A 12,088-nucleotide genomic window follows, 5' to 3' on the forward strand; every position below is an offset into this window, starting at 1 on the left:
CTGCATCCCACTGTGATATTTTTTGTAGGCTTAGTTTCTCTACTATTTCTTTCCACCTTCTCTTTCACCTTCCCGCCCCTCTGACCTCTCCAACCATCAGGAGAGGAGGCAGGGGCTGAGCAAGACAATAATGCAGTTTTCTGTTTCCTTACAGGGGACCTAGCTTTGCTTTAAACCTTATTTGCCTACAGAGACCAGATCCTTTGACAAGCTTTTCCAAAGCTGGGATATTGAGAGAGCAAGCGGTTGCACATATTGCCTATGGTTACAGAGCAACCCGCAGGCAAGACCATTATTCCTATTTTCACTGCCAGTTAACCATCGCTGCTTTGCAGCTCTGAACAAAATGTCCTGCTTAAAGAGTTACCATACACACGTCTCTGACCCTTTATTCAGCAGAACAAGTTTTACAGGTGTTTTGGCTGGTTGTGCTGCTGGGTTCACACTCCCCAAGCTAGCGCAGGTGTCCCAGCTAGCGTGACATCCCTACCACATCTGCTCTCATTCTTCTGCTTTTCACGGCAGCCTGACAAGCGAAGGTCAGACTGGATTTCTGCACTTTTATTTTTAAATACTTTTTCTGCTCCTCCATCTAGAAGCACAGAATATTATAGGCGGGAAGGGGCCTCTGTAGGTCATCTGGTCCAACGCCCTACTCAAAGCAAGGCCAATAGCAAAGTTAATGATGTTGCTCAGGACCTTGTCCAGCCTAGGTTTGAATATCTCCAGGAACGCAGATTCCATCATCTCTCTGGTCCCTGTGCTTGACCACTGTTTTTGTGGAGGATAATTTTCTAAACATCTAAGTGGAATTTTCCTTGCTGCAGCCGGTATCTGACTCAACCCAGCTGAGTTTTGATAGAAAGCCCAGTCTGAGAACTGCACTACCCCATTTATAGGGTGTGTGAGTTTTCCTTTTCCTCCCATGCACCTGTACTGCCTTACTTGCCTCATAAATTGCAAAGCCGATGGTGTGCATGTCCTCTCCCATCTTCCTCTGCTTCCGCCGGTGCTTCTGGATCAGGCCAATGAGGAAAGTGCAGCCCCTCTCAGGATCATCGGGATCCTCATCTTCTTCCTCCAGCTTGATTAAATACTGTGGATTCGTCCAGAAAGTGTCTGGGAATTGGATTTATGCAAACTGGTCAGAGGCTTCTTTGAAGGCAGCCATGCTGATACATACATGTCAGCTAGGACAGATGTGGCTCTGACTTCCAAAATCAGCTGTGAGAAGAAAAAACTAGAACTGCCCTGTGAGAAGGAAAAACTAACACTACCCCCCCAGCCTTTACAACCACAACGAGACCCTCATAAGGGAGCCACGTTAGCCAAACACTTGCACTTTTTGGACATCAGTCCTGATATCCCAAGTACATCTTCCTCCTCCTCCATAGGCCACCCTAAACCAGCTCCCAGAACCTGCCAGAAGCAGCTCCCAGAGAAAGTACAAGTGGATGAATAAAGGGTTTCCCTTACTTGGGTAATTCCTGCAGCCCCCTGCAGTGGCTCCTCGCCTCCAGTTCCCATCCAGCTTCAGCAGGCTCCACTTCTTGTACCTGTCACTTGCCAGCGTGTCTGGAGTGAGGTTGCAGATCTCCAGGCGGGAGTAATGTCTCAAGAAGTCGTTGAACGCCATCCTGTGGGAGGCAGTGCCACAGACAACGTCTCCTTAAAATGGACAGGTTTTCTATACAACCACCTTGCCTATCCTCCCTCTCTCCTGCTCCAATTCAGCAGTAAGATTTGGGGTGAATTTGCTCACCCATCTTGGAGAGCGTACTGGGAGAGGTTACTTTGTGTGAAAAAAGCAGAGGAGAAGACATTCCCTTTAGCCTGAATGGAAACCCAGGGGTACTTACCAAAATTCCCCATCTTCATGCCTCCTGGTCAGCCGCTCCCGCACCTCAGGGTCAACGCCACTCCAGTTTGGGCAGCTGAAAGACAACCCCACATCAACTACAGGGTACGGTAAAGGTTAAACCATAACGTAGCTGTTCTGGCACAACGATTTCACTTTCTTACAGCTCCATGCAATGCAATACTCCACAATATCTAGCTGATAGCAGGTCCAGGGCTCTCAAACCATAGCAGAATTAAAATACAGGGACCTGGGATATTCGATACCTCACTTCTTAAATATCCAAGGTAAGGATCAGAAACAGAGTTTTATTTTCAGAAAGTGATAATGCCCTGACTGAAACAGAGCTTTATTTTAGAAAAAGCAAGACCCAGAATAAACACTGCCCAGCCACAGAAGTGGGTAAACTCCAGCTTTCATTGCTAACAACAGAAATGGATTTTTAAAGCCCTTTTAGAAAGTAAGTTTTCAGAAGCTCACCACTGAACCTGGGCTGTTAGAGAAGCAGAAACTACAGAGAGGTTTGTAGGAACTGCCAGCCAAATCACTGCACCTTACACAAAGGGCACTGCATGCCGTGACGCCTATGTGGGAGATGACAGTGGTGGGATGCTTCTTTAAAACAACTCAGAGCGAACATCACATCCAGATGTGACTTAGAGAGGAATGTGAGGTAGGGAGAAGACAGGTGACAGCAGAAACACGATCATACCCCTGCAGTAAAAGCCTACGGGCAACATGCAACCCATCAACTCACTGGTCATTCCACTTTCCGGTCCACTCCACTTCCCCCCAGGGATTTCGGATCCTGATCAGCTTCTGCACCGTTCCTCGGAAGTTCACCTGGTGGGATCAGAAATGCATGGAGAGTTACCCAAGGACGCAGCACTGCGCTCCCTTCCACCTTTTCTTTGGAAATTAAAGGACATGACAGGGTAAGTACCTCAGTGCTACACAAACACTACAGTGTATATACACAAACACACACTCATCTGGTCCAAAAGACATGAAGTCAAACTGATTTGGAATGAGCTCCACGCATCCAAGCTTGTCCAGAGAAGGTTTTTGTGCAATCAAAGTTCACGGTAACCAAAATGTCTGTTTTGTGCCACTAAAAAAGTTACCTCTGATATGATTTCAAGCAAAGGGAACGTAAAGCTGCTACAGGACTGCCAAAAAGCAGGTACAAGGGGATATTTCTCTAAAGCTGTCATCTATGTATAAACTGCATTTCACATTCAAACGCCTTTTTCCCCTCCCTATATATATTCTGAACTGCACCTATTACAAGAGATGGGATACTCAGTCTGGCCACAGCCCCTTTGACCACACGAATGCCCCACGGTGCAGTGGCATCAGCCCTGCCACGACAGCACCTCCTTGCACTGCCCCGAGGCCCTGGCTTGTTATCTGCTGATCTCTGTGTGCACAGAGTCCAGGCCAAGCAAAGCTGTACGAGTTTCAATGGGAACAACCCAGTATTTATGAGGTACACACGGCACTAATTTGAGGAAGGAGCTGGCGCACCTCTAGAGCCCGAAGCTGAGAAAACCGCACAGAGCATCAGCAACGCAGACTCTAGAAATGATGCTCCGGTGCCAAAGATGAACTATCCTTACAAAGTCTGCACACATCTCCAAAGGAAAAGCCTGGCTAAATCATGCCTGTTTGTGAATTAAGGTCAAACTCCCTCTTCGCTGCTTTTGCAGCAAGAGGAGGACCAGATGCAAGCACATAAGCCTGCCCGGTAGCAGCGTCCACCTCAGCGCAGCATGTCAGCAGCTCTCTACACCTCACTCTGAAGCTTCGGAAATTATTTCAGAAACAATTGTCAGTGAAGTGACCAGAAGTCCATCACACACCTGGAAGGACGCCATGATCTGCTGCTTTTGTTTTCACTCGCCTTACCTTCGCCAGTCACCTGCTCTTGGACAGGCACCTTGCGTTCGAACACTGTGCCCTGCCGAAAGGCGCTGTTCAGCGGGCATTTAAGGGACAACGATTTTTTTTTTTTCCCCTCTCCTCTCGCTTGGCACACGTCTCCACACATCTTGCTGTGCGTTTAAAGTACAGTGCTTGCCTGCTATACAGAAATGCGTTGAGGGGCCTGGTCACCAGCAGAGGGTAGTGTGGCCTCTGCACAGGACTTCCCACCACCCCGCTCACTGGGAAACAGCGGTGCTTATGGAATAAAAGGGGGTTTTTTGGTCAAAACCCCAAGAAGTCAAGTTTGTGTTTATCCAAACCATGCCAACTAATTCAGTATTTCTTCAGAAAGAAGGGACTCAAAACCTGATCTGGCAAAATGGGTGAGACTGAAGAATTTGCACCGTTGAAGACGAATTTGTGGCTGCCATGACCCAGGCCACGCACAAAGCTCTCTGCATTTCACCCCTTTGGGGCGGTGCACCTACCTCCTCCGCCCCGGTGACCGAGTATGCGTGTCCCTTCACCAGCTTCTGGGAAGTGACTGCCTCCGTCTCCGCCGCACTGGTGATCTGGAAGAGCAAAGCAGCTCGGTGAGCGTGGCTTCCCACGCAGCAGGGGATCCAACGGAGCAAAACTTTCCCCTCTAACAGAGCTTTAGTCTCACTGGGAGGCTGCAGGGGTGGTTCAGCTGCTCCACAGAAGCAATGAGAGGGATCCGTGTGACAGAGCGGGGAGTGAGGAAGGCAGCACATGTGGTGAATGCTGGAGCCCCCGGGCCCACGTTCATGGCACAGGGTGCATGCCAGAAGCCCTGCACCGCAGCAAAGCTCCCTCCTGGCTCTGAAACACTTGGTGCGGTGCATCCCGTCTCGTGCATCTCCAAACGCTGTACAAAGGGGATACACACGATGAACTCCATGTTCTCAAGGGACCAGGAGGAACACAGGGGGTGACTGGCCTGAGGCTGCCCAGATGTCACCAGGGATCACACCCCAGTCCAGCAAGCCCCAGTGCTTTGCTTCGAGGTGAAAACACCCCCTTTGGCTCCACAGCGGGGTGGGAGGTTCCCCTTCCTTTCCCCAGCACCACCACCCTAGGACCTGCCATGCAGGGGAGCAAGGGAAAAGGCTGCACTTTGGATGCCATTCATACCTGAAGGCATATCACCCTCTCACTTTTTCCTGGCCTTTACAATACTCGGGCAGTCTGGCCTATAAACACTGCAGAGAAAAATCACTTCTTGCTAGAAAGTGACTGCTCGACATCTTGCTCTAAAGATGCTTAAACCTCTATGAAACGTATGTTTGCCATCGCCTTCCCACCATTTCAGAAAGTGCGTGATCTTTAAACAAGCATATCTGAAGCTTAAAAAGAGGGTGGGATCAAGCAGGCAGGATTCTTGCTGTCAATTCATGCCCTATTACTGCCCCGCAGTGCACTCTCCACGTAATGCTTAACCTCTGTGTCCTATTTCTCTCACAGAAGAGAAAAGCTTTTACAGGATTTTTCAAAGGCTAAACTCACTAATAATTAGTTTACAATATAGAAAGAGTCAGCACTTATAAACAAAGGAATATATTTACTCCCCCCACTCCCGACAAGAGATTTCTCTCATTCTGGGGCAAAACCCCAGATGTCAGATTGATCTAAATGCAAACTAGTAAAACAGGCCTCGAAAGTGCTGTCAAGTCGCACGCTGACATTAACCAAGTACTTTACCTGCTGTGAAGCTTCCCTTTCCCATGACTCCAATTTAACTTAAAAAATGGGAGGAAACACTTGAGTTTCTATTAAGTTCTTGTAAACAGTTTACCTTCCCTTTAGACATAACTAAGACGTAATCTCCTTTGGGAGCAGGGTGATTATCACAATAACCATACTTCGACTCATTCCAGGGAGGCTAAAAGTGATGCCGAAGCCTTGCAGGCAGGGCCAAAGGTCCTCTTTTCCTTCTGGTGCAAGTTCAGCTTTTGGCGATGTGTTTTCCGATAAAGCCTTTTAAAGGCCTGGCAACAGTCCGAGCCTCCCTGCTTCAAGAACAGAGCCCAGATTTTTTGGGAGTGTTTTGGTACATTTGTGCAACAAACAGGGTACAGCAAGTATGGAGGTTGCCACCTCTGAGCATCTGACTGCAGAAGCTGTTAGCAGCAGCTTTCTGTCCAAACCCACGCAGCCTGCACCAACCTGCTGCCAAGCTACGGGCTTTCTTAAGAACAAAGATATAGATCAGGACCCCTAACGAGTTCCCTGTACGATTTGTTACCACGAACCTACAAAACAGCAAAAGCTCTAGGTCTTGAAGAAAAAAAACAAGGGAGGCAATGAGCTTTTACACGTGTACTAATGAAGTCTACATTTCAACCTGTTCTCAGACATAACCCCCCAAGAAGAGCATGCGCCTGTGTCACACTCTTGAGTCAAGTTCTCCAGGCACAAGATAGAGCAGAGAACCGTAGGCAGAGGGGACCAACATCCTTTGTGCACCTCCTGTGGATGGAGCACAGGTCCATCCCCCAGCCGCCCGCATGCACAGCGACAGTCGAGCGTCCAGCCATAAGCCCGCTAACTCACGTCAATAGAGCAGCCAAGGAGAGAGCCTTTCTGAAGTGCCTTCTGGATGATTTTGAAGAGGTTGGGTGGTGCCTTCTGCAGCTCATACCATTCTGCAATTCCACCGGTGAAGTCCTCGAAGCCTTCAGTGGTGCTGCCACCAGACAGAGACTCGTAAGATCCGTTCAGCCTGCGTGAAAGGACACACACGCACACACAGCCATCAGGCTCCCTATTTTCTCACACACAGCCATCAGGTTCTCCTCTTCTCTTGGAGAGGGGAACTCAGTTGTGCCAACTGTCACAGCATTTCTGCTTTCAACAGCACCACAGCAGCTACGAACGCGCCCCCTATTCAGCTTTGCTTCTTAGACCTCTGTACTTGGAAAGCCCAGCCTAAAATCTTATATGATCATGTATACAGGTTTCAGGTTCAGCCATATTAATGACAAAAGTCATGAACAGTATTTGAAGAAAAAATAATAAAAAAAATCAAGATCCAACAATTTGCCTCTCTAGTTCCACACAGTCTTTCAATCCCTTTAAAAATTATGGGTCTGATTTTCAGCTTATCTAAATTAGCTCAATTTCTTAAGTCAATTGAAAATAGTAATGTTAGATAGCAGAATTCCTCCCTGACTATCCCAAAACTGGAAATTCAGATTGAGCATCTCCACCTTGAACAGAGACCTGGGCACGTGGACTGGCATGCTTTGGATGCTGAAGCCCTGCAGCTGCAAGCCCTCACAGGTGCGTAGAGCACATGAAACGGAGCTTCCCAGGCCCTGGTGATGGGAGACAGCACTCTAGGAACAGCCTTGCCATGAGATGCAAGGGCTATTTTTCTTGGCTCGCAACAAAGCCAGTACTTTTGGCTACTTGTCTTAAGCACCTGTCAGCAAAGCTTTACTAAAGCAACCACTGTGGGACACCCCAGAATTTGGAAAGGCTAATAATTAGGCCGACATTTTAAACGCATAGTATCCGTACAGTTGAGGATGCTATGGGGAAGCAGAGGCATTGGGAGATTTGAGTGAGGTGAAAGCCTGGCCTTGACTCACTTGGCGTAGGCCTTCTCCAGCAGCGCGCTCCAGAACTCGCTGCCCTCCACCGAGTGCACGAAGAGCAGCTCCCCGTTCTTGGTGGGCAGCCTGTCATCCACCACGACGTCCACCCACTCCCCGTACTGCCAGAACTGGAAAGAGCACAAACACCTCGTCACCGCCCCATGCTGTGCACTCAGGTCACCAGGACGTTCATCTGCTTACACCGATTTCCTAGAGGAAAAGCAATCCCCCTCACAGCCAGCTTTGCCCACCCTGTTCAGAGATGCACGTCCTCAGCTGGATCTGCTGATGGAGGAAGGACCACAAAGACAGCCCCTGCTTCCAGCTCTTCGGTTAGTGGTCGTCTTCCTTCCACCACCATCACCCTTCTTGGATGTCTCTATTTTTCTGCCTGGCTCTTTGACGTCCCTCAAAGTGTTCCAGGAAACACCACACACATAGACATGGCCAGCCACACCGGCTCCTGGCCAACAGCACTGGGGGGAAGACTGTTTTCCACCTACCTGGAAATGGAAAATTCCTGCATACTTATCCTGGAAGCTCTGGTCTTTAGGAACGACACGTGCCAGAATTTCTTCATTCAGGGTGAGAGAGGCAATAGCGGCCAAGAGCCAACAGTCCCCTGTTAAAAAAAAAAGTTCATTATTGAAACTTTGTTCTTTAGTTTTTGTACTGCATAGGCATTATGCATTATATCCAACAATCACCTCAGCTGCGATGAGATAGTCCCTCCCATCACTTTACCTCTAAGGCAGATCAAATGCATGTATACAAATACACGTCATTTCCAGGCAAGTGTTGTGTTTTCTCAAGACCAAAGTAATAAAAAAAGTAAAAGCAGTCCTTTTATGATCTACCAGCACAGTTATCACCCATGCTGGGACTATTTGAAAGAAAACTTAATATTCAATTGAATACAAGTGTCTGCAGGTGTTGTGGTTTAACCCAGCAGGCAGCTAAACACCACACAGTTGTTCGCTCACTCCCCCCAGCGGGATGGGAGAGAGAATCGGAGAAAAGGTTAAACTCGTGGGTTGGGATACAGACAATTTAATAGGACTGAAAAGGAAGGGAAAATAATAATAATGATAAAAGAATATACAAAACAAGTGATACACAATGCAATTGCTCACCACCCACTGACCGATGCCCAGCCAGTTCCTGAGCAGTGGCTCTGCCCCCCCGGCCAACTCCCCCATTTTTTTTGTTCAGCATGACATCATATGGTATGGCATATCTGTTTGGCCAGTTGGGGTCAGCTGTCCTGGCTGTGTCCCCTCCTAGCTTCTTGTGCACCTCCAGCCTCCTTGCTGGCAGGGCAGTATGAGAAGCTGAAAAGTCCCTGACTTAGTATAAGCACTGCTCAGCAACATCTAAGACATCAGTGTGTTATCAACATTATTCTCATCCTAAATCTAAACCACAGCACTGTACCAGCTACTAGGAAGAAAATTAACTCTATCCCAGCTGAAACCAGGAGAACAGGTTAGGAAGCAGCATGGGGAAAAGGCTTGTGGACACATGCGGATACTCAGGGGTGCAGTTTCTCTTCAAAAGGCCAGTGTTTCTCAAGCATAGGCTGTTTTCCTTTCCCTCCTCCATGTTTAATAAATGCCTGTTGACTTGCCATCCAGAGGTCTACCCCATGGATGAGCTCCCTTTAAGGTCTCTTGCCAGCCTCCTACAAAATAGGCGCTCCTTTCACATCTCTGGAGGCTCTTGCTAGAGGCCTCTCTGTTTAGTCCCATGCCTCATCTCTGGCACTAGTCACCAGACAGTCAGGAAAGGTCTGAAGGCAGGCACTGTTCCCAAGTCCCACACACCTCTTCACTCTTCCTGGGATGGAGCCAACATACACCGAGCCTGCACACCAGAGTCCAGGGTCCAAGCTGTCTGGATAGTATTTTTCCACTTCATCTCCTACCAAGCAGAGGGAGGAGGAGACCACAACTATATAAACATTATCTCTATTTTTTGTAATTCTTTTCAGAAACCAGTGTTACTTTAACAGAGTGGTTACCTTGCTGCTCAGCCATGGGTGTTCTGCAGCCCATTAGCAAGGTGATTAGAGATTTTAAGACCCAGCTTGATCCCCTGACTCCCACAACCCAACACAAAACTCCTTGTTACCATTACCAGATCTGCTGTTGCCTTGCTTTGTGAACACAGGAAAGTCAGTATTACACATCAGGTCCCACAGAATGGTCCTGCAGCGTGTGTAGGGTACCAGGTTCAAGAAACATGAACCAGCCACAGCTGCTAGCAAGTCAGAGGCCAGCAAAGCAGTGGTCTCTATACAGCCAGCTCTCTCCTATAGGAAAAGGGTCAAAAGCTCACAGGCGAGAAGCTGGGGTTCAAATGGGCAGCTGGGAGAAAGCCTCAGGGAGAAGCAGCTCTTGGTCACCCTCAAGCTTAAACCCAGCACCACTCAGCACAAGGAGGAACACAGGCAACCTGCAACTCCCTCGGGGCTGCCCGTCGCTTTTTACTGCTGATCCCCCATAGCAGCTCTATGAATGACATTTGTCCCGTGGCCCTTTTCACATCTCATGAAAGGTGGAAGATGTGGAATTCCAGAATAACTTCCAAACCTGAGACGCATTTACTATTTCATAATCTGGATGGGAAGAACCGAACATAAAACTTTCCCTTCAGCCCTGCCTCCGGCTGCTTGTACTGCAATGGAGAAATCATCATGTCGGAGAAATTTTTCAAACAGGAAAGTCACCTTGTCATTCTCCTGTGACAGATTATGAAGCAACGAGGATGTTCCCCTCCTTCCTCTGCGACAGCACATCCATGTCACCCCGCAAAATGGTGACTCTTCTTACAGTCTCCTTCATAGCATTGAGACCCTCTTCCCTGGGAGCTGTGCATCCTCTGGTGCCGTGGTACGTTCAGAGGCACCGCCAAGCACAGCAAATGTGCTTGCTGGGAAAGAGATTGGGATCAGAAGATACTAAGAGACATTTTTTGATGGGCTAATCTACAATTAACAGTATGATCTTCTGGCCTCCAACCACATGAGGGCTTTAGCAGTGACCCTTCACAGCAATTCTCCTTACAGAGGAGGATACTATAGGGCTCTGCAAACAAACCCTTCGGGACTCAAACAGGACTCCAAACCCTCCAACAGGACTTCAACTTCAGCTCAGCTTCGATCTGTGCTCTCCCATACACAGCTTGCCCACACAACGTTATTTCTGTGGTTTTTTTTTTTTGGGGGGGGGATGTTTGACCAAAGGAGTCTTCAGACAAACCTGGCAACATGGTAAGCGCTTGGGAAAGACTGCCCAGAGATCCCTTCTGTACTGAGGATCCCTGTTTTTATTAAGTCTCCAAAAACAGGTAGTTTCTGAACAAGAGTTGGGGTTCTTCAAGTCCAAGGGACAACTCCCTTCTAGAGAACAGCCCTGGCACTTTGACTAGAGCTTTTGGGGGGTGAGGCTGAATTAATATCTTATTGTCTCCACTCCTTCCTCCTTAACTTGTTTTTCTCCCACTGGCACTCATCACACAGCAAGTTAATTCATTAACCCAGACAAAAAGTCTTTCTGTTGTCTTACTGAGTTAAAGGAGGTTACAGCTTGTGACAGGGCTCTTCTGGGTCAAGAGAGCAGTGGGTTATTACGTATTTGGCAGCAGAAATATCAAGTGTCAGAGACATTGTGGGAGAAGGGGATGGATGTAAATATCCATGTGCACTGGACCAGCACACACCACTGTAGAGCTGAGCACTCTCCATCAACACCCCAGCACTGCACATGGGCAGATGACCCTTGGTCTCCCCCACAAATATTCTTCTAGCACCCACGAGCCACTGGCTCATAAGTGTTTTTAAGATCAACAAAATCCTAAAAGGAGGAAAAGAGTGGGGATCTCCATTCTCCCTGCTGTGCCACCATCCCTCCAGCAGGAACGATCATTCCCATATGGGAAAAGTTAGCAAGCCTTAGTAAGACTTTTAATTTCTAACAAACGGGCAATCTCAAAGCATCCCGGACACTAGGAACAGGCATGAAACAAGTCACAAATATACAGAATTGATAGGATAACTGGCCTGATCTCAGCACAGAGGCCAAATAACTGATAACCTGCAGCAGAACAACCCTGGCACACATCCCAGGCTCTGCAAGGCTTTTACAGACAGACACGCACAACTCAGAGGTGAAGTGAGTCTCTGGCATCTTAGACCTACACTAGCTAGGCTAAAGCCAGCACAGGTATGCTTACCTAGACTACTACAATGCCTTCACGTGGGTAGGCAGATACATGCTCTTATTCAGACTAAATTAGATAAACCCAGAAAGAGAGCAACTCAGCCTGCTCAGCACCGCTGTGCGAGTCCTAAGGCACAGCTGGGTAAACCCATGCTGCTCCTGGCCTCTATAACAAAGATGCAGGCAGAGCTGAAGGCACTTTGTGCACGCTCTATCGGGTGGGTGGAAACAGCTGGAGGTATGTCCTATGCCCCTTGTTCACAGTCAGCCGTGGAGGTGTTTTTCCTCTCAATTGCTCAACCTGCAGCATAAACCAGAGTTCACGTCGCACGGCCTTACCGACCAGGCAAACTCGGCCGCTCCAGGAGACCCCCAGAGCATTTGACATCGGTGTTACTACCCTCAGAAAAACCGTGCTGATTTAAAGTAGTAACAAGCCTGGCTCAGAGAGCAGCTGTCCCACC

General features: G+C 48.4%; 1 protein-coding gene across 1 annotated transcript in view; it reads right to left on the minus strand.

Moving 5' to 3' along the window:
• The window catches only part of CAPN2 (calpain 2, (m/II) large subunit), a 28,735-nt gene that overhangs the window by 11,732 nt on the left and 4,915 nt on the right, over window positions 1-12,088 (minus strand). Inside the window, exons 3-10 of the mRNA XM_009333702.1 lie at window positions 7,908-8,026; window positions 7,399-7,532; window positions 6,359-6,527; window positions 4,273-4,356; window positions 2,616-2,701; window positions 1,860-1,934; window positions 1,477-1,637; window positions 950-1,119 (exon numbers count right to left, since the gene is read on the minus strand). Of these exons, the coding sequence (XP_009331977.1) occupies window positions 950-1,119; window positions 1,477-1,637; window positions 1,860-1,934; window positions 2,616-2,701; window positions 4,273-4,356; window positions 6,359-6,527; window positions 7,399-7,532; window positions 7,908-8,026 (998 nt within the window). The remainder of the gene's footprint in view (window positions 1-949; window positions 1,120-1,476; window positions 1,638-1,859; window positions 1,935-2,615; window positions 2,702-4,272; window positions 4,357-6,358; window positions 6,528-7,398; window positions 7,533-7,907; window positions 8,027-12,088) is intronic.

The sequence above is a fragment of the Pygoscelis adeliae genome, unplaced genomic scaffold, assembly GCF_000699105.1.
Source record: "Pygoscelis adeliae isolate BGI_AS28 unplaced genomic scaffold, ASM69910v1 Scaffold1, whole genome shotgun sequence".
NCBI classification, from domain to species: Eukaryota; Metazoa; Chordata; class Aves; order Sphenisciformes; family Spheniscidae; genus Pygoscelis; species Pygoscelis adeliae.